Raw genomic sequence first — 22,390 nt, forward strand, 5'->3', positions numbered from 1 at the left:
TGAACTACTGTCAATACTCAAAGTCAAAAACTTAACATTAATTTTTAAAAACAAAACTCAACAAGTGCACACTGCACATGCGATAAAAATATTAACTATTAATTTTGTATGGAAAATGAAGATTTTTGTTAAGCAGCTTTACACAGCTGCGGCCTGTAATCGTACCCCAGAAATCGTCGATTGGAATAAAGAAGGGCTTATATGCTTTGGAGCAAGTAATGCCGTGGTTATTTATAATACGGTACAGTATCTTTAGATTCTTACCTTAGTCAAATATTTTATCAATAAAAGGGTTTTTTTAATCATAATATTTTCCTAAATCGAACCTGAAAGATACAAGCCATCCTTCCTTAATTTATGTAGTAGACTCTAATTCTAGTTCTGTAGGCTAGGTTAACACTTGGCTTCTGGACTTTTATTTCTTTTTATTATATAACAAAGCCACAAATTTGCTGCTATGTGCTCAATCTAGTAAAATATATACTTACTTTCAGAATATAAAAGGAAGAGATCCCCTTACAGTTCTTAGCCACCATCAATCTAGAGTTTATTCAGTGAAATGGTTAACAAAACCTGTTGGTTTGTGTACTGAACTGATATCGGCGTCTGCAGATAAAACGGCTGTCATTTGGACTCTTGAAAATGGACAGTGGAAAGTTACTAGTGTACTAGAAGGTCACTCTGATGGAATTACTAGTATTTATGGAATGTATACAGGCGGAAATGACTTATGTATTTTTACTTCATCTATTGATTCTTCAGTTAGAGTCTGGGAGAGATCAAATGGTAATGATATTGTCATTTTTGACTTGTCTTTAAATTTAGACTCCTAAGTTACTCCTTTATTAATATTGAAGTTTTAATACTAATGAAATATGTTAAAAATGTCTACATACTGAATGCTGATGAAAGTTTCTCCTAGGAATGTAGAATTTGTAAAATAGCATAAACTTATGCTTTATATTTTTTTTCCTTAGGTACTGTCACCTTAAAACAGATAATTAACCTGAATGCTGGATTATGTCTTACTTTACATGCTCTTATGTTACCAGTAGTTAATAAGCCCATACTTTTTCTTGGGCTAGATGATAATAAGATTCATGTATTTGCTCTAAATGGGGAGTACCACAGAGTTGATGTTCTGATTGGACATGAAGATTGGGTAAGGGGTATGGACAGCATAATTGAAGGTATGAAAATATTTATTATTTGTTTATTAGTAACATGATTGTAAAATGCTTTTATGTCAATTAAGTTTAACTCCATTCTTTTTCTTTTTTTTCCTTTATCATATTTATGTCCACATTCTGTATTAAGTTTCACCCGCACATATTATTCAAATATAAAGTTTTTTTTTAATGTTATTTACATAAATGTTTTATTGTTTCATCAGGAAACATTCCAAGCTTGCAACTTAAGTGGGCTTAACCAACTAATGAATCAAGTGCGTCACTAATTGAGTCACAATGTATAATGACTACATTTACGCCAAGAATAACTACCAGCAGTATTCCATTATACAAGCGTCTTACTAAGATATATTTATTAATTTGGAAAATAATTTTCAGATAACACAATATTATTAGCAACGGCATCACAAGACACATATATTCGTATTTGGCGCATACAACGCTTCTACGATGAGCCGTCGTCGTCTTCGCAGGTGGAAGGGATTAAGGTGGAGAAAAAAGTGTTTGATGCATATGATGTTATCTGGTCTGTGAAACTAGAAGCAGTTCTGGCTGGTCACGAGGGCTGGGTGTATGGAGTTCAGTGGGACACTTTTAGTGAAAAAGGTATTTAAAAAAATCGTTTTGCAGTACTGGCCACTTGGACCTCAAATATCTCCTTGTCCATTTGTTATTCGAAAACCATGATTCATTTCATTTTCCCGTTTTATTACTTTTTTCTTTGCGTCACTATTTATAAAATGGAAAACCTGAAATATCGCGTTATTTACGAGTATGAGTTCCACCATGTGCCACCAGTGCTGCAGAAACTTCTTAATGAAGGGAAACTTCTTAAGGAATTAATGATGTGTATTGTGACCGTATCGCAAAAGAAAACAGTGTGTTTTTGCTTCCAACGTTCTGGAAGCGGATCGCAAACGGTTAGTAATAAAACTGTATTAATCCACTTGAAGCTAAAAAGGTGAAAAAGCTTAAAACCTCGCCCGTCGACTGCTGCTTTACTCAACCGGCACAATAATGAAGGGACTTGAAATCGAATCATTTACTGTGATCAAAAGTGGATCCTGTACAATAATCGCGATGGCTGAACCCAGCCGAACCGTTGCCGAAAGCGAAAATTGACTCCGAAAAAGTTACTTGTGAGCGTTTGGTGCTGCACGACCAAGGCTGGTCAGTGGCCACTGCTGCTTCACGACAACGCTAGACCACACACTGCACTACCGAGTGCTACCCAATCGGAGGATCTTCAATTGGAATGAGAAAGACATCCTCCGTACTCTCCGGACCTTGCTCCAACAGATTACCGAAATTTGGACAACTTCTTGCAAGGGAAAAAAATTAACTCTGATGGGGCAGTCCAAATCGCCTTCACAGATTTTATTGATTCCCGTCCGACTGGTTTTTTTAGTAAAGGGATCAATGAACTACCTATGAGATGGCAAAAGTGCATAGAAAACAATGGTTCATACTTTGATTAATTAAACATATTATATTTAAAAAAATCGCCTTTTTGTTCCTCTCATACAAAACGCCAATTTCATATCTAAGGACCTAATATTATGTATAAAATATATAAAATAAATCATAATCATTTATCAATCCAATCGCAAGTAGGTGATCAGCCTCCTGTGCCTGAAACATGCTGTCAACGTTTTTTGGTCTATGGTCGGTTTCCTCGCGATGTTTTCCTTCACCGTACGAGTGTTAAATAAGCACATAGAAAGAAAGTCCATTGGTGCCCAGCCGGAGAATTGCACGCTGAAGCCACTGGGCCAACACTGCTCCACTATATAATATATATAAATAAAATATGTTTATTTTGGAACATAAGATAACTCTACGTCTACCTACACGTCTACGACGTCTACCTTTTCAAGTTTAATCACTTATTCCACGTCATTAAACTTGAAAAAGTAGACATCCCTACTCATCGGCAAAGAATACAGAGGATGTAGGCCGAGAGAAAATGCCGGCGTAAAAAACTCTCTGTACTCTTTTAAAATAGCAAATCATCAAACAACACTTATTTTATAACAAATATCGCAAATAAAAATATTGGATTTTCAGACAACAAACAGCCAATCCATCGTCTGCTGTCATCATCTTTGGATAAGACTATAATCATCTGGGAACCCGAAAAGGGGGGGGCCTGGGTGGAGAAGATAAGAGTTGGGGAAGTAGGCGGAAATGGTCTCGGTTTCTATGGCAGCCGTTTTGGTCCAAGTGCCTTTATGGGGCACGGCTACAATGGATCCTTTCATATTTGGAAATTAGATAAGGTACGTGGGTATTTAAGTAAGTTAACACAAATTTTATTTTTCAATCTCAAAATAACTTTATTCATAAAATAAGCAAGTACACTCATGAACGTCAACAGAAAAGATGTTAAATTGATTCTAATTTTACGTTTACTACCAGTTCCCAAGTCAAAGAAGAAGAAGGCCAAGAAGAACTGCCAAGAAACTTTCCGCCACTCTTTTTAATCACCAAGTTTTGAGTCATACAAAATGTTTGAACTGGAGCAAATTTATAAAAAAACGATTTATTGATTAATTAATTTAAAGAGAGTTTTGAATTTATTCAGTGATTAGTAATTAGAAAATCTAATTTCGCTTTGGAGTTTGTTGTAAAACGAATACAATTTTCATATAAGGAGTGGTTTACGACTCTCTTGGGGAAACACAAAAAATACCCCGAAAAACTCGCATCTTCAGCACAAATATGGATTGCACCTCTGCAGCAGCACAGTAGAATACCGTAGGACATAACGCTGTGAAAGTGACAGTGCTGACATTGTTATATGAAATGAAAATATTTTAAGGAACATTTATCATTATTTCCTAAACATACTTGTCATTTTATTTTTGTTAATTTCGTTATGCACTGCATGCATGTATCCTCGGTATTTCTTCTTAATAGTTGCTTGATAGCGATAAGGCCGTCCGTTGCATCACTAATAATTGATGTAACTTGTTTTTCTTCAGCCCTTAGCTGTCTTTCTGTGTGCGCTAGAAACACTAGTTTAAGAAAAACATCACAAGGAATCGGGGGGTTATAGACCCAAAGAGCAAATTCGTGAGTCAGGAAGCTGATTATTATAATTCTATAGAAAATTATCAAAGGGTTGTTAAATATAAAAGAAATGCTTTTGAATACTGGTGCGATATTTTTTAATGAATTGTCTGCTCCTGTCTGGTAAAAGCCATATAAATCTGGATTATGCTCTTAAAAATGTGTAAATATGTTTTTATATTTGTCTCGTCAACATTCTGATATACTGGAATCATAGTTTGAGTTAAGTCTAATCTCTGAATTATACTTATATAGATCTAATGGTTTGTTTAAAAAAAATAAACTTGAAACGATACCCTTTCAGGAATTAAAAACATGTGAGTCGAGCATAGTGGTGGGAGGTCACTTCAGTGGAGTGGAAGACGTTCAATGGGAGAAGAAGGGCAGGTACCTTCTAAGTGCTAGTCTGGACCAGACTGCCAGATTACATGCCCCTTGGAAAGTTGGACCTGGTAAATCTCTAAGAATAATGTTCTAAATATGTTTGCGTATAAAAAAATTAGTTGTTTTTAAATTTTATAATATGGAAAGAAGAATGAAAGAGACAGCTGATTGTCTATTTATTGATGTAGTATTTTTTATCTAACACTAACACTAATTAGATCTGTATATAATTATTTGTTCTATAGTGTTGTCTATGATTTTTATTTAGTCTACAGATTATTTATCTGTCTTGACACAACGTTTTATATTATATATGTTGAAGTAAACGCGTTAATGTCAACTGCCATTGTCACACTACAGCTTATAAATTAACGTAGTCAAAACAAAATAAATAACCAATTAGGGCCTTTCAACGAACAGCGTACCAATTCTTAAAAGGCCGGCACTCGCTCAACATTCGCGTAGTTATTGTTACACCCTCCCTCGCGAGGGGGGTGTTTTGTCTTGTTCGGGGCGTATGCCCCCTTCAAGTGGTGTTTCTGTTCGCGCCCTGCTGATACAGGGCGGTACGGGGGCGGGCATATAGCCCTTGGTGGGGGCTGCAGGCGCGCGGGGAGACTCAGTCTCTACCCGCTGCGCGCAGCCGATGGGGTCGTGTCCGGAGTGTCAAGTCCGGGTGATGAGGAGGGGGCCAAGGAGTAGTCTCGACTTGGCCCTGGTGTCATGATCGGTGGTATCGGGCAGCTAGCGCGGCTCGCGGTCAAGCACCGCCGGGTGAGACCCCCGGTTGACCCGGGGGAGGCCCAGCGAGGCGACCAGCGGTCGAAGCCGCGTTTGTTGCCCTGGTGTCGTCGGAACCCGCGGAGAAGAGCTCACGCGGGTACTTGTATTGGTCGGGCGGCCTGGAGTGCCACGGCGCGATGTTGTGGAGGTGAGGATGTTGAGAGGCGTCTGCTCGATCAAACATCCTCATCGCGAGCCGTGCGACGAACTCGTCGATCGACTCCATCCGCAAGTCTCGCGCTATGGTGGCGTTCCTCACGTAGCGTGGTGCATGTACAGCGCACCGTAAGACGGTGTTTTGTACGGTGCGCAGTCTTCGGCGGTTGGTCTCCTTGGCATAGGAGAACCACGCCGGTGCCGCGTACGTGAGGTGAGGGCGCACATACAATTTATGTAGCGCGAGCTTGGTGCGGAGAGGTAGGTTGCCTGTGATCAGTGGGCGAAGCGTATGCGCCGCCCACTTGGCTCTCCCTACAGCCCTGGAGATGTGGGGCGTCATGGTCAGACCCCGGTCTATGGTGACCCCTAGATAGGTGACCGGCGTCTTCCACGGCACGTCTCGATCCAGGAAGCGTAGGGGTGGTGGCAACCTACCCCGGCCGAAGACAATGGCCTGAGTCTTGTCCGGGTTGGCGGCGAGTCTCCACTTGTCCAGCCACTCTGGCACGTTGGAGTTTTTGGGCAGCGTGCGAGGCCCTCAGCGATGACGCCACGTACGCCGTGTCGTCGGCGTAGAGGGCGAGTGTGCACCCCTCGGGGCACGGAACGTCGTCGGTGTACGTGGTGTAGAGCAAGGGCGATAGCACGCTACCTTGCGGGACGCCCGCCGTGATGGGTCGCGGTCTCGACGCGGCCTCTCCCGTCGCAACGAAGAACGTGCGCTCAGTGAGAAAGGCGCGGAGCACGGCGACCATTCGGCGGGGCAGTGGAGACTCGATGAGCTTCAGCACGAGGCCGTCGTGCCAGACACGGTCAAAGGCCTTCGCCATGTCCAGCATAACGGCGGCGGCCCCCTCCTTTTTGTTGAGGGCCGAGGCTGCAGTGAAGAGCACCCTCGTCAGCTGCAGCGTCGTGCTGTGCTCGCCGCGGAAGCCGAACTGTTCGGGCCTCGGCTGCAGGTATTGTTCGATCCTCTGCAGCAACAGCCACTCGAACAGTTTCGACTGCGTCGAGAGCAGGGTGATGGGTCGATAGCTCTCGGGTCGGGAAGAGTCCTTCCCGGGCTTCGATATTAGGATCACCTTGCCCTCTTTCCAAGATCTAGGGAAGTGCGTGTACCGGAGGATACCCGTGAAGAGGCGCGACAGCGCAACTATCCACCTCATGGGCAGATGGCGCAGCGCCTCGTGGGTGATGCCATCCGGTCCCGGCGCCTTCCTGGGTCGCAGTCTTGAGATCCTCTTCCGCACTTGCGACGGCGAGAAGAAGATCTGGGCTTCGTCGGTAGAGATCGGGCACGTCAACCACGCCTCGACAGCGTTCACCACCTCTGCCACGCGCGTAGGGGACGTCGCGGGGTTCGGCGAGAACTGACGCTGGAGGTGTTCGGCGAATATTTCGGCCCGATCTGTGTCATCGTAAGTGATGGCGCCGTTGCTGTCGCGAAGGGGACGCTTCGGCTCTGGAGTCCTGTAGAGACGGCGGCAAAGTTGGTAGAGGCGGGTAGGCTCTGTGGTGGCCTCTCCCAGTGTGCGCTCCCATGTGCGCCGTTCGTGTGAGACCAGCTCGGCCTTGACACGTTCGGCGAGGCGATTCAGCTGCGTTTTGAGCGCGGGGCAGCGGTTGCGCTGCCATTGCCTCCTGAGCGCGCGCTTGCGCTGAATCAGCCTTTGCACATAGGGTGCAAGGTCCTGGCAGGTGATCTCCGGCGTGCGCGTTGAGGTCGCTGCCGCCAGAGCTGCCTGGAGTTGCCGCGTCATGGACTCCGCCATGTCGTCAACGGCGCCTGTCGAATCCGGTGGGCCGGGCGCAGGGGTGTCTTCCATGATGGACTCAAAGGTGTTCCAGTCGGTGACCTTCCGGGTGCGTGCGGGCGGGGATGGAGCCCCCGCGATGAGGCACAGCACCGGCTGGTGGTCCGACTGGTATTCGTCCATCAGGACCTCCTGCGCTAGGTGGAGGTCAGGCCGGTTGTGCACCACCAGATCGATGGTGTCCGGCCTGTGGGCGGCTATCCTAGGAAAGTGGGTGGCGGAGTCAGGTCCGCACACCAGGTAGCCGCGCTCTTCGGCGTGGTGCAAGAGGCGACGACCTCGCGCGTTCGTGACTTGGGAATGCCAGTTGATGTGTTTGGCATTCCAGTCACCCGCGATGATCGTCGGCTTCGCGCTGAGAGCTGCCTCCAGCTCGGCTTCAATGAAATTTGCGCCGGGGGGAGCGTAAGCGGCCAACACGTCTGTGGGCTGACCGCCCAGTTCCAGCTCTACCCCCAGCGTCAGGATGCCAGTCAGGTTGACGGCCTGGATAGCGCGGTGAGGAATGCTCCTTCTAACCAGCACTGCCAGGCCGCGCATGGGCGCCCCGTTGATCGCCTGATGCTCTTCGCGGTAAACGAAGTAGCCCGCAGCACTCAGGCGGTCGGTGGGGCGCAGGTGTGTCTCTGAAATGAGCGCAACATCTACGTTGTGTGTACGTAGGATGTTGCGCAGGTAGGGACCTTTCCCCCTAAGGCCCTCGGCGTTCCAGTGTAGGAGGCGTAAGATCATTGTTGTTGGTGTGTGTGTTTTACGCCTCGACTGCGCGGCCGGCGTCCTCCATGGGTCGGGGCAGGCGGAGTCGGGTAGAGGGCGCTCAACAATGAGTTGACCGCCCTGTCGACCGCCTCAGCAATCGCCGCCTCGCTGAGGAACATCTGGCCCCTCAGAGGGCCCCCGCTGCGGGGGCGTGCGGCGCGCTGTCCGGCGGTCCTGGAGGCTCCAGCGGCTGGAGCGGAGTCAGGAGCGGCCCTACTGGGGCCCTCCGCGAAGTGCGCGGAATTTTCCGCGCGCGGGGGGGCGGGGGGTTGTAACCCCCCCCGGCCTCTTCTACCTCGGGGGCGCCTGCGTTGACCTCTGGGAGGCTCCGCAGGGTACGAAATTAATTCCGCATCCTGCGGGTGTGCGGCGCGCTGCTCATGGGCGCGTCGTTCAGCCTGCGCATGCGTGCGCGGCTCTCCTCCCTTTGAACGCGGCGCCGCGGGTCCCGCAGCGCGAGCGCCACGCGTACCGCGCGCACCGCGCGCATCATGCGCACCGCGCGCGTCCGCGGCACCCTTGCCCCCTGTGGTGTGCGCCACCGTGCCTGCGCGCTTGTTGCGCGCCTCCTCCTTCAGCACCGGACACGTGCTGTGGTTAGCCGTATGCGCCCCCTTGCAGTTGGCGCATTTCGGCGTGGCCCCCTTTGGTAGGGGGCAGTCGGCGGAGTGGTGTTCCTCCCCGCACCGCACACAGGCTAAGGCCCGGTGGCATTGGTGCGAGGAGTGCCTAAATCCTTGGCAGCGGTGGCACTGAGCGGGGCCCCTTTTGCCCCGCCAAGATTCAATGGTGACCCCCGGTATACACAACAGCTCCTTTATGTTGTATATAGCGGGGGTGAGGTCGGGGGTGCGGCGCAGGATAATTAAAAATATGCACCCCGGCCTGCCCCTTCTGGCACGTATGGGCTGAGCGTGCTCCGGCTCGAACCCTAAGTCGCGCAGCTCCGACAAGATGGCCTCGGGCTCCGTGTCCGCCGGAATGCCTCGTAGCGCCACCTTCAGCTGCCGCTCCGCTGGTAGGGAGTATGAGAAGTAGACGACTTTTACGCCGCTACTCTCTAACTCCCCTAGGTACCGCTGCACCAAACGGTACTCCTCCTCGTCTTGGGGTAAGATTTTTAACCCCTGCCCGAATGCGCGCGCATTAATTGTGCGCCCAAGCCGCCGCTTCATCTCCCTGACGTGCGTTGTCCAGTCAGGGAGAGACTCGATGACAAACGGCGGATACTTGGGCTTTGGAGGCGCGGGGGGCAGGGGTGCAAGGGGGGGCCGGCGGGCTACTGCCGGCGAGGCGGTCGTTGCGGCGTAAGAGGCCGCTGCGTTATCGTTATTGTTCGCCGCATCTTGCGGCGTCGGAAGAGCCGTCGCAAGGGCCGCGCGGGGCGCGGGGGGTGCGGGGGGCGCCGCGGTAGGCGCCGTGTCCGTGGGCATGTCCGTTAGGCGCCGGCGGCGCGGGTCTCGCTGCGAGAGCGGCGCCGGTTGTACTTGTGTTATAGGTGTCATAAATTTGACACCAGGTGGCGTCGTCTGCGCACAGACACGCTTGGGTGCCGACCCGGCGGCGTCCTCATCAGAGTCGCGCGGCGGCGGGCGGCGTAATTGTACGCGTCTTGCCTCGGCAAGCGCGTCATGTTCGTCACTTGAGAGTGGCGAAGTCATTAGGCCTTCACTTAGAAGGCGCCTGCGGGTCTGCGCCAGGTACTCGCACATAGCGCGTGCGAGCCCGTCTGTAGCGAACCGGCCTATGATTGTTTGCGCAACAAAAAGCGCATCCAACTCATAGCCGGCGCGAGGTGAGACGGGCTGCGATGGCCGCAGGTCGCCTTCCAAATAGGCCAACAGCTCTTCAGGGTCATGCCCATGAGCGTGGCTGTGCTCCTCGCCATGATGAAAAATAACACCGGTACTCACATTTGTTGTTAGGTGCATTCCTGAGTCCGGTGGCGCCATCGATGTCGAGGGGTGAGGTCGGTGCGGGGTAGCCGTATAGGTACTCTCGTCGTCCGTATACCGCGACGAGAGCTGCGACTGTTCACCACCACTTTGTTCGATGAAAACTGCACTTTCACTGCCACTTTCACTATGTACCGCGAGGGGGGCTCGAGCGCCAGCCGGGCGCGAGTCACCTGTGACCTCGGGGTCTGCGTGAGTTAGTGTGGAACTGTCTAAAAGGCCCGCTGTAGTAAACACTGCGGGGGAGGGGTTGTGGGGGGCCGGTTCGACAGGGTGTCGAACGGCAGTATACCGCGACGAGAGCTGTTCACTAAGAACGACTTTTTCGCCCGGTTTTTCGTCTCCGGGTCCCGGGGCTCGATCGCTACGCGAGCGAGAGCCACTCAAGGACCGGTTGCGCGACGAACTTGATTTCGGCGGCGACGACGACGGCGGCGGCGGTAACGCGGCTCGACCGCGAGAGCGGGAGCGTACGTTGGCACGCGGGCCGGACGCATCGCGACGCGGTTTTCGCTCCATAGCTGGAGCCGGAGTCTGCCAGGCACAGCCTGAACACCTCAGCTCGGTCCGCACATGCGCATCCTCCGGTGAGACCCGCTGGTGGGAGGCCGGACTAGGCGCAGCGCTTTCTTTGCTTCGGCGTCGGCGTAAGTGGGTGCAAGGCGGATCCTCAACGGCGATTGCTTGTGTTTTTAATAGTAAAAACTACGGCAATACAGTACTTGGAGAGGCTCGTGTGCACTGTAAAGGCAGAAGACCGTACTCACTCGCTCAACCCGTCTAAGAAGTTCTATATACCCTTAGCGGCTGGAATAACTCTGTAACCGCGATTCAGGGTGTGTCGTCATCGCAGTGATTTTATGAATTTATTAAAGCAGACTTCTCTACGCCAGGAATAGAAGAATGGCACGAGATAGCGCGACCACAAGTACACGGTTATGATATGTGTTCGCTGGCGCCACTCGGCGCCGGTCTATACGCATCTGCCGCGGAGGAGAAGGTCATCAGAGTGTTCCGAGCACCCGGGAACTTTATATGCAACTTCCAGAATATCACTGGCCAGGAGTTGGAACCTGAGGATGCAGCTGGTAAGTTATTATTGTTGAAGACATTTATGAAGGACTTTTTTATAATATACTAGCTGCCCCCGCGAACTTCGTTTCTCCTTAATGTGGTTTTAGTTAGCCTTAATACCGTGACACGAAAGAATAATTTCACTGTATTATCGTCACTATAATTTGAATTTGATTTACACTTCGGTCTAAGTAACACGTGGTTGGCAATGCTAACACCAAAAATTAAAAAAGTAGAAATAATTGAATTTCACGGTATTTCGTTTACTACAAAATAAATTTAATTTATACTTTAGCCTCAATAACACGTGGTAATCATGATATTGAATTGTAGCTTATATGACATGTTTGTCGGTTTACCATAGCAGTGCCATCTATTGATTGTTACTCAATCCAGTCGAAAAGTATCGACATCTGTTAGAATCTTTTGGAGTTAACAGATAATTGTGACTGTCAATTAATTATAGACAAATAATTTGCAATAAAATAAAATTGCGACTATAATTAAAGATCTAAGCTATCCTATCTCTTAAGTTGGACCACACTGCTCACGGTGTGCCAATTTAATTTAAAATCGGTTAAGTACTTTAGGAGTCCATCGTGGACAAACATCGTGACAGGAGATTTATATACTTTAAAATGTAAATATATTTATCGAATTTAATGATTTTTCTTTTCATTTCTCAGAAACAGAACTTACAAATGAAAAGTCAGTAGTTAGAAAAGAAAACAATATTTCTTCTTATACATGAAATATCATTAGGCATATATGAGGCATGGGACAAATGCATTTCTGTCTGTAGGCTTTTTTTATGAATAAAATATAAATTACAAATTAATAACTAAGCTTATTAACGCAATAAAAAAATACATTTACTCATCCACAAACACACCCAATCACATACACACACACTTAAAGTAAATATTAAATAGATTTAACGGTAAGAGCTGTAATCTAATTACCTACAGGGGATCCCTAGTGTGGGGACTAGTCATTATCTGAAGAACGGGCAATAAACTCTTAAATAAATGCTTATTAAAACATGAATATGTTTATCTTTATAGGACCCGAAGGCGCCTCGGTGCCGTCTCTAGGCCTTTCCAACAAAGCAGTGTTCAGTGGAGACGATGCCCAAAGTGGTGATGCTGACAATGACGGATACTTTGTTCCCATTGAATTGCACGGTCAGTTGAGATCTTTGTATGGATTTATTGTATGCACTCAAAAAGTAATACTATAGTAGTAACTTGTTAATGCAGCCAACTTCAATTGGTCGTTCGATGTACCGGGCGAGAGTGGTGAGCTTCACTCCTATTCGATTAAAGACATTGAATTTTACGTATTCTTTTAACAGACTGACAAAAGAAAAGTTAGGTTAGGATTTGTATTGTTTTTTGTTAACATGGCTTTTACACATTAAGAAAACACTTTTTAAACGGATCTATGTATTATTATTATAAACTTATAATTATTATATTATGTATATTACATATACAAAAGTATCACAGCTGTAGAGAAACATTCAACACCTTTTGTCTTCAGTCACCGTGACCACGCACGCTGTAAAGCACGTGAAACGTCGGAAAATTATGTAAATAATTATAAGTTTATAATAATAATACAAAGCTTCAATCCGTTTAAAAAGTGTTTTCTTAAAAGGTTAGGATTTGATAATATTTGAGTACCTATTAAGATTTCCTAGCAGATGTCATAATAATTGTAATTGTATAAAAAAATTTCGGAACGTACGTAAGAGTCGTAAGTTTCATCAAAATCTGTTCAGTAGCGCGGTGATTTATAATATAAATATTCACGTAAGTATTTATATATTTTTAAATATTTCAGAGCCCCCAACAGAAGAAACCCTAATGCAGAACACGCTATGGCCCGAGGCCCAAAAGTTATATGGCCACGGCTATGAAGTGTACTGCGTGGCCGGATCTCCCGACGGCTCACTGCTGGCCTCCGCCTGCAAAGCCACCACTGCGCAACACGCTGCTGTACTTATATGGTAAGATATTGCACGTTTCACTTATTAAGTTATTAGCTTATTGGCGACAAGGATACGAAAGGGTTAGGCGGTTTGGTCATGGCGCAAGGCAATCGTGGACGGTGAACTCCTTGCCGTACGTGGACTTAATTCAGGAGGTATTAGAGAAGGGACAGGTCAAAAGTAATCATAACCGGCGAGCTGCATGGTGATTGCCATAAAATTGAATGAAGCGAGAGAGGTCAAGAGCGTAGCAACTGAAGATTTGCCGTATTTAGAGGTCTGGAGTCCTCGGGACAATAAAGGAGTGGAGGCCCCCTCGTCCAAGTTATTTTCCAAAAAAAATATTGTGAAACCAAGTAGATTATTTGAGTAAATACAGATCAATGATTTCCGTTAATATTTCAGAACAATATAAACATGTTTGTACGAAGGTAAAGGTAAACTAACAGAAAAAAATATCAAAACAAAAGTTGTTTACTAGTCAGAACTTAAAACATCTATTGTCCCCTATGGTGTGGAGGCCCCGGGGCTAAAGCCCCAATTGCCCTCCCTAAACCCGACCCTGGGTAATCCCCCTCCTTATTAAAATTAACATTTAAATAAATAACTTGTAATATTAATCCAGTGACCTGACTTTGGAGTGCAAGGGATCAAAGTTAAATTATTTGTTTAGGGAAACACAATCTTGGCAACAAATACAGAAGCTTGTCTCACATCAGCTAACAGTCACACAATTAGCTTTCTCGCCCGACTCACGTCATCTCCTCTCGGTATCCAGAGATAGGAGATGGACCCTGTTCACCAGGGAATCAGGTCTGTTCAGCATTGCAGCCGGTACTGACAAAACTAATGGGATCCATTCGAGGATTATTTGGTGCTGTGCGTGGTTTTATGACGGAAGCGGGTTCGGGACGGGTTCTAGGGATGGAAAGGTATGCCGCCACTTTATTAGATCATTTCTATTTTATGATGACTCAATTACCTTATTTGTAAATAAGGTGCCATACCGAATATTTAAAGTAAGTCTAGCATAGATCACATCCATTATGACTTCTAAATTAACAGACAGACATACTAGAGCCATAAGTAAAATAATTACAATAAATTAAACATATAGTATTAATCTAAATCGAAAATTCGTGGTTAAAAAATGTTTTCTTCTATTTATCATTGAAAGACAAAAAAATTACCGGATTAAAGCTATTTGTATTATAATAAACTTATGTAAAAAAATAATTATAAGTTTATAATAATACAATTAACAGCTTTAATCCGGTTAAAAAATTATTTTCTTTCAATGTGCAAAAGACCCAAACCAACCAAAAGACCAAACCAAACACAATTCTATTTGACAGACAATTATCATGTCAATTTGACAACGCAAATAAATACCGAAATTGTTTTTTGTAGTGTTTGTGTATTTGTATTTGCAAATTTCTCTTTTAGGTTTGTCTATGGTCAAAAACAGATACGATCACAGATTCATCGCTCAAAGACTACGCTCTACTCGGAAAGCCTTTAGAGTTATCTGTATCTGTGACCGCTTTGGCCTTCGCGCCAACTCTAAAGAGCCGAATTGCCGCGGTAGGGTTGGAGACGGGGGGTATACAGATATACATACACGACGATACCTGGACGATATTACACGAGTTGGATAATAGGTGAGTTTGTCTGAGGAAATATTGATGGTTTTTTAATAAAACAATCTGTATATATTGTGATAGTAAATATAAAAGCATAAATTTAGGGTTAGATCGGAAATCTAGACTTAGCGCGAAAAATAATTTAATGTCAAAAGTCAATAAGTTTCTAGAGTAAAAAACAAAAGCTATTACTTTCTATTAAGCTATTACGTTCAAATCAGGGGCGTAGAACAGACGAGAAGAACTATCAGAAAACTCCTCCGTCACTCGTTTAATCGTCAAATTTTTATATAATATGTTTGTAAGGAGTTACAACCCTTACACCTGACGCAAATAATCATAATAATAATAAAAATAACGTCTAGTTTTGAACAGTGTTTTAACCCTTTATAAATCAATATTTACTTTAAAAATGTTATGGTCTGTGAAAACTATTTTCACATCACTAAGAACGCCAAAAGGGAACTACGAAATACGTAAAGTGTTGTTTTTTATATTTCCAGTTCGGCTCACCACTTAACGGTGAAACGTCTATCCTTCAAGCCAAGGACGAAAGAGGATAAAAAGAGGGAATTCGTTCTGGCCAGCTGTGGCTGCGACCACTTCGTCCGAATTCACAGTATAGCATTTGACACTGTTCAGACATAGAGATGCCGATGCTGATGCGTTTTTGTCGTAATTCCTGCTTAAGTCTATATAAATTTCCCTAGTCTCACTATACGGGAATTGTTAACACATAAATATTGGAGGATTTTTTTAATAACTCTATTTGTGGGTGTAATAAGTGTATTTAAAAAAAAAACTTCGTCAAACTAAGCGATACGATGTTAAATTTCCAATGTACTGTCACTACATTAAGTCACTGAAGTGTGTCTAAACTTAGCGTGAAAACAAATTCAGTTATCGGCTACATTCATAATAATAATAAAAATATAATAATGTACGTATACGTGTAATGTATGTATGTGTAATGGCAGTAGAAAGATGGGATGTTAATGTATAAACATTTTATCGCATACATAATATGTATTGAGCTTTCTCTATCTAGAAATAAAGTCTAATTTGCCGTGTTGCAGTGCATTACTGCCATACACTTCCTTGTTTATAGCTATAAACATCAAAGTGTTATAAACGACAAAAATGTTTATTATCTTGCATTATGATGTCTCGGATGTAAACACTGTTCTTATTATTGACATCAGATAATCCCGTAATAGGCCATGGGCCAAATACTTATCTGCTTCTGTTTAAAAACCGTTACAATAGTCTCACCTTCGAACCTAGGACCTCTCGGCTAAAGGACATCAATAATCATCAATGCATAAATAGAATTGTCTTTCGATACGGTGTCGGCAATTCGTAGCATATTGTAGCGTATGTCATAATTGTGCATTTACAAGTATGCATACTATATGCAATATAATCTTATTCGTAAAAATAGGTATGAATGAGGGTTGTTGGGTGTGTCACTCAAGGAACTTTAGTCATTCAGTAAAATACATATAATATTAAAAAAGTGTTTTATATTCCTTTATACAGAAAAATACATACAAATATAACTCTTGGAAGCACCCTGACTTTGCATGTAGTAGCGTGTAAATATACTTTTTACCGATAAATAGAAATTTAAATGCTGAATTATTGGTATATTGGCTCTATTGTCTCTGTATCTATTCTATCCAAAACAAATTGTCTTTGAAAATATTTTTATTTATTTAAATGCAATTGTATCTTTAAAATTGCTAGCTTCATTTTGTAATTTTTAATTAAGCCAAATAATGGTTGAAACTTCTACATCGATGATTTGAATAATAATTGTCCAGCAATTTTCTTTTTTCTAAAAATGATGACCTCAATCCCGGTTCAACGATTAGGCTCTATAGATTCATTATAATCTCGTTACGCTTGTCATTAAACAAAATTCCTTCCAATAATAAATAACAAATATTTTTTTAATACTTTTCCTAGATTCCTCTTAATTAGGCAAAATTTGCTTTATAAGCAATAAATATTGCAACGATAATGGTAACATTCAAAATTTACTTACAAAATACATGAGTTTTTAAACGAATTATCAAATATCAGTAGCTCTACTCCGTTTTTGCTTTTATCAGGTAATTACAATTTTTAAAGAACCCAAAAGACGTAGCCATTAGTGTTTACAGAGCAACGAGGCAGGCCCGACCAGAAAACATTTTCACCATGTGACCATCATCACCATCATCACCCGCCGATGCGTAAGCTTAGAACTTTTCAAAATGCATTTATCGTGAGATCAAACGCATCTCAACACAACATATTCATTATGATACATCTTAATTGTTCTAAATAATATAAATGGAATAATCGAAATTTACATCACGAGCCAAGTTTCGTCAGTTCGGTAGCATTATTGCCTTTTTGTGCTTCTTACCTTTGAGCTTATTAAAAATATTCGTAAAATATCCGTCCTTCTTTTTTTTGTCGCTGGACGGCGAGAGGGACTTCGTGTCGTGCTGTATGTGAGTCTTGTAATCAATGTCGATCGAGTCTAGACCGGTGAGGGAGGAAGACGTCCTGGGAACGCTCGGCAGGGCTAAGTAATCCTTAGACGGAGGAGCTTCGATAGCTTGCTCCGTGATCTCCGTTATGTTCACGGCCGAGTGGGTGGATGACGTCGAGTGCAGTCTGAAATATCCTTAATTATTAAACTCGACGCATTTTAGAGTCGATTATCGATACTTGGCTATCTGCGCACGCGCTCAGACTCCTAATTGGTCGTTACGAGTAAGGGTTGTTGTTCTACAATTAATTTAAGATTTTTGTTATGACACTCATTTCATTCTTATTTACACTTGGAGCGTTCAAGTATTTCGACAAGCACTTTTTGGCGATTCTTGAACGTGAATGTTTCTGACGTGGTTTTTAAGAAATTAGAAATAAAAGGTAAATTAAAAACTTATTTTCAGATAGCGAAAGACTGTGTTAAATACAAGGTTTTAGCATATAGGAGTATGAATAAAACTGAAATCAGTGGTGCAGTTGGAAGGTCATGTTGTGTTAAATTGTTTGCCAATTGCAAGATATAATCTATTCAAAGACAAAGATACATCAGCTATTAGTATTATTCTTAAACAACAAATATGAACATTTCTATGTTATTATTTCACTTAAATATGTAACTTATTAGGCTATAACTGGATGACTAGACACGGTTTGCCTTTACCTGCCTTTGCATCTAACAAGTAACAGATCAACTGTTCCATCTTGAACATAATTTAATATAAACACAATTTCCTCACCTAGGCAACTCTTTGGTTTCCAAAGACATTTGGAGCTTCACCCAAAAATTACAGATCTTGGACAATTCTGTGGAGTATTTGAGACAGAAGTAGTGCCTCAGGTTCGCCGGTAACACCGTCGGAACTAGCTCTATAGGCAGTAACTTGAGCTCTCGTTTAACTGCAAAGTAATAAAAAAAACTTGTATAATCATCCCGAGGCCACATTACACTATATAATAAGCCAGCATACGCAAAACTAAACACTAACGCACGTAGTGAATGATCCGAAGTCCCGGGGAGGCATTAATTGTTAGTTATAAGGTGACTTAATTAACACAATCCATAAATTTACAAGATACAGAAATTAAAAACTTACCAATACCATCAGCCTGAGCCAAGTTTGTGTAAAACCTAATAGCAGGGCTGACATGAAAATCAGGAGAGAAGATAAGAATTATTTTACGGCACCTCTCTGTCAATAGACGTGCCACAGCAGCAAATCGGGTATTGTGTCCTGGCAGAAGGTCTTCTTCGATACACATCTGCAAATAAATTAGTTTTTTGAAATAAGCCATTGTGTACAACTAGCCAATTGAATCTAATCTCCTTAGAATTTATGAAAAACAATCTTAAATAATAGGCCTGCTTCTTTATTCAATATATATGGAGTAGTTGTAACATATTGAATCATAAAACTGCCGCAAATATAATGCTTATTACAATGTAAACACATTTGCACCATTTTTATGGTGAGAAGTTGGTATTAGCCATATTTTGCTTTGATTTCATTGAATCCAGAAACAGGAGAAGAAATTTTTTAAAGAAAGAAAATAATATTTACTAACTCATTATAAATTTGGTGTCACGAAAACATCAAACACTGAGTTTAATTTTAAACCTACACTAATAAATAAGTACATATAAGCAGATTAGAAAGATTTTACTTACTCTAAAACCTTCATTTCTCATTCGCGTGAGAAGTTGATCTTTAACAAAATGACTGTCTTCCTCTGCATACAACACAAAGGCATGATAATGTTGGGGTGTTCCAAATTGTTTATCCTCAAAAGTAATGAGATCTTCTTCATTGTCCCCTGTGACATGTGGTACACCACCATGAATCTGCACACCACTTACAGGATGGGCTAAAATATTTAAATCTTATTTAAACTTTCCATTTGAGTTTTGGAATCATATAAATTCAGCTAACCATTTTTAATTCTATAAATCCTTTTTTTAAACTAAACATTCCAGATATAATAAAGTAATGAAATATTTCTAAAACACATAATAATAATATTGTTTGCTTTATCAGACTACTTGTAACACACACCACAAGATAATCAATAGATTGAGCAATCTCTACACAAGTAATGATACATTTTGATAACAATGAATCAATACAAAAGATTCTAATACTGTTGAAATTTTGCGTTGTCAAAGTTACAATATAACTAAAATTATTTATGTAGGACAGATGGCGTAATACTTATTCTAAATAGAAAGTCTTGCAAATGCAACATTCACCTTACCACACTTAGAAATAATTAAATTCTCTTTGTTTGATATTTTTAAAATCACTTACCCAAGAGTTGATTATTCCTTGCTAGTTCCAATAAATCATCGTGAACATCATATCGGTCTATCCATCGCAGTATTTCTAGCAACTTTGCTATAGTACTTGTGCCATCACTACGCTGTATCCATAAATCTAAGACTCTGCCAGTCTTATCATTGTATTCTTTTATGCTTGCTGCTATTTCAGATGAAATGTTGGCAAGTGATGCTACTCCCCTCCAATCTCTGGATAAATCAACATAACTGATATTGTTTAAATTTAAAAAAAAAATATTTTACAGTATTGTATGAGACATTACTCAAACTAAATAAGTATCCGTCACAGACACAACAACATCAACAACCTTCCATGTTTGTAGATCTTACCTGTGACGCTTAATTTGGTCAGGACAAATACAGGGAAGTATCTTTTTTGTGTTAAGCAGAGAGGATAGTAAATTTCGAGATTCATTAGTAAGTCGGGACAGTGGCGAGCGCCCTAAATCAGTTTCTACAGTCATGCTCATTGTCTCTGTTTCTTCCAAATATTTTAATTCACTTTCATTTCGGACTAACTCAATATTTCGACAATATTCTATAACAAAATAAAATATTAATTAATTACATAAACAACAAAATATTTAGGTAGCCCGTAGCTATCAGATACCACAGATAACAGATTAGGAAGTTGGACTGTAGATAAAATATCGATATATCGATATTTGTTACTAATAAGTTGGATGGATGACATATATTATAGTTCGATAAAAGTTTCCGAGTTACTTGTTTGTTTTCTTCTCGACTTTTATTTAAATTACATCATCGTGAACCTAATCCACAGTAATTTATGTACAATGTTATGTCCTATCCATTCATGATCATTCCATTTTTTCATAGATAATGAATATATGGTTTATAAGTCATTAACCATATTCATTATTACATCAACTTAGTGTAATTTTTTTTTTGGTAATATTTGTAGGCACAAATCTTATGATACCACTGTTTCATTTTATTTGAGCTGTTGGAATATATGTAGGGAATGCAATCCCGTGTAATTTTTCGGGAACAATCCCGAAGCATAATATGACGAGATCTCGTTCGAGATCGACGGGATTGGGCTGCAATGGTCAGCGAATCTACACACATCCGCTCGGGACGCTTCACGCGACATTGCACATTACATAGGGTACATTTGCAAAAGACATTAGATGCCGGTTAGCAGATAACACTCTTGATACACTTTAGAAGATACTCTTTTTTTAGAAGTTACTTTCAAAATCACCCGAATTTCAATACTTTTGTTATAATTATGTTCATGTAACTAAAATTGTTAGTTGTTTAGTTAGTCATATTAAAGGATAAAGGCTTTTGTTTTCTTTTAAATAATATTTTAATTTAACCTCCTCACCTCACTATCACAAACATGCAGTTTTCATCGTATTCAGTCATGTGAATTTTTTTTTTTAAACTATACGAGATCTCGAAAATTTCGGGATTCCGCGGGATTGATATTTCTAATATATTATTATATTTGAAATATGAATCTCGAATTCACGATCTCGAGTCGGGATTGCATTCCCTAAATATATGCTTTCATTTCATGTTTTTAAGCAAAGCTGATATTGTCTATGAAATTGATAAACGTTTTGTGATGTTTAATAATCACAATAATTTTATTTGCGCTTATTCGCTTTATTACCACACATTTCATATTCGAAAATACCTGTATTAAATAAATTGGACTTTTATTTCCAAGTCTTTAAATTTTAAATTCCGTAACATTATTTTTTTAGGTATAGTCTTTTGTTATTAGGCTTGCGTGTGTGGTAAGAAGAGTAAGTCACACCATCTACGCCATCTGAAAAAATCTATTCTCTCTATTTTACCTATTGATCATTGTCTGAGATGCAGCAGAGAACAAAATGGAAAGGCAGTACATCAAAGCTGGACATAGGAGATATGATACTCTTGGCAGATGACGATGCTCCTCCACTCTCTTGAAAGCTAGGGAGAGTACTATGCCTCATCACGGGATCCGATGGAACAGCGAGAGTGGCAGACATCACCATTAATAAAAATGTGCGCCGATCTCTAGTAAGGCTGTGCAAGCTGCCGACATCCGAGGAAATTCAAGGTTTGAAAGTGATCTTTCAACGGCCTGGAGGATGTTCAGACTTAACGCCTGCGCAAATATTACGCCAAAACACCATCACGGTGACATTGCCGTCACCCACATCAGGCGCTTGATGATTCTTCATACAAATCTGTCTACTCATGTCACTTGACCTACGATCATTGTACAATTCAAATCCTTTTTTTTGAATTATATTAATTTATTAAGTATCTGGGCATTTAATTTACACCATCTATCCGCTAAAGATAGAACAATAACTAAACAGATACAGAAATCTGAGGCTTAGACAAAGAAATAATATTTTGTTAAATTAAAATGATTAAAAAAAATTGGAACTGCGCTTTTTTAATTTCCTGCCAAGCATCGTAATACAATGAAATTGAAATGTCATGTTATATAATATAGGTATGTATTAAAATGTATACATGACATTTTGTTTTAACGCGCAAACCAATGTTTCAAGGATCTTTATACACTTATTATTTCATAGAGTACGCGAGTTGATAGGATAATTTAATTATTTAAAAACCAAACCAGCCAATTACTGTAATGTAAAACCAATGACGATCGTTGCAATGAAAAAGTCAAATAAACGCGGTAATAAAATA

At 42.1% G+C, this 22,390-nt stretch overlaps 2 protein-coding genes across 3 annotated transcripts; one reads left to right on the forward strand and one right to left on the reverse strand.

The window, feature by feature from the left end:
* The first annotated feature begins 22 nt into the window (after positions 1 to 22).
* LOC123709003 (probable elongator complex protein 2) lies at positions 23 to 16,311 on the forward strand. 2 transcript variants are annotated; one of them, XM_045660076.1, is made up of 12 exons: positions 23 to 241; positions 495 to 786; positions 978 to 1,190; positions 1,569 to 1,796; positions 3,258 to 3,469; positions 4,567 to 4,714; positions 10,992 to 11,204; positions 12,255 to 12,374; positions 13,036 to 13,201; positions 13,857 to 14,115; positions 14,630 to 14,844; positions 15,330 to 16,311. In XM_045660076.1, the coding sequence occupies exons 1-12, from the start codon at positions 116 to 118 to the stop codon at positions 15,472 to 15,474; spliced, it is 2,337 nt and encodes a 778-aa protein (XP_045516032.1). In that variant the 5' UTR covers positions 23 to 115; the 3' UTR covers positions 15,475 to 16,311. The 2 variants fall into 2 exon arrangements, with proteins under 2 accessions (XP_045516032.1, XP_045516033.1); XM_045660077.1 differs by having other exon boundaries at positions 11,010 to 11,204; positions 15,330 to 16,309.
* A 58-nt stretch (positions 16,312 to 16,369) lies between these two features.
* LOC123709004 (myeloid differentiation primary response protein MyD88-like) lies at positions 16,370 to 20,303 on the reverse strand. Its single transcript, XM_045660078.1, has 6 exons — positions 20,033 to 20,303; positions 19,674 to 19,891; positions 19,037 to 19,233; positions 18,465 to 18,630; positions 18,108 to 18,267; positions 16,370 to 17,493 (listed from the first exon to the last, which is right to left on the reverse strand). Exons 1-6 carry the CDS (start codon positions 20,170 to 20,172, stop codon positions 17,202 to 17,204), a joined length of 1,173 nt encoding a protein of 390 aa, XP_045516034.1. The 5' UTR covers positions 20,173 to 20,303; the 3' UTR covers positions 16,370 to 17,201.
* Positions 20,304 to 22,390: the final 2,087 nt, after the last annotated feature.

Source organism: Pieris brassicae, chromosome 4 (genome assembly GCF_905147105.1).
Source record: "Pieris brassicae chromosome 4, ilPieBrab1.1, whole genome shotgun sequence".
NCBI classification, from domain to species: Eukaryota; Metazoa; Arthropoda; class Insecta; order Lepidoptera; family Pieridae; genus Pieris; species Pieris brassicae.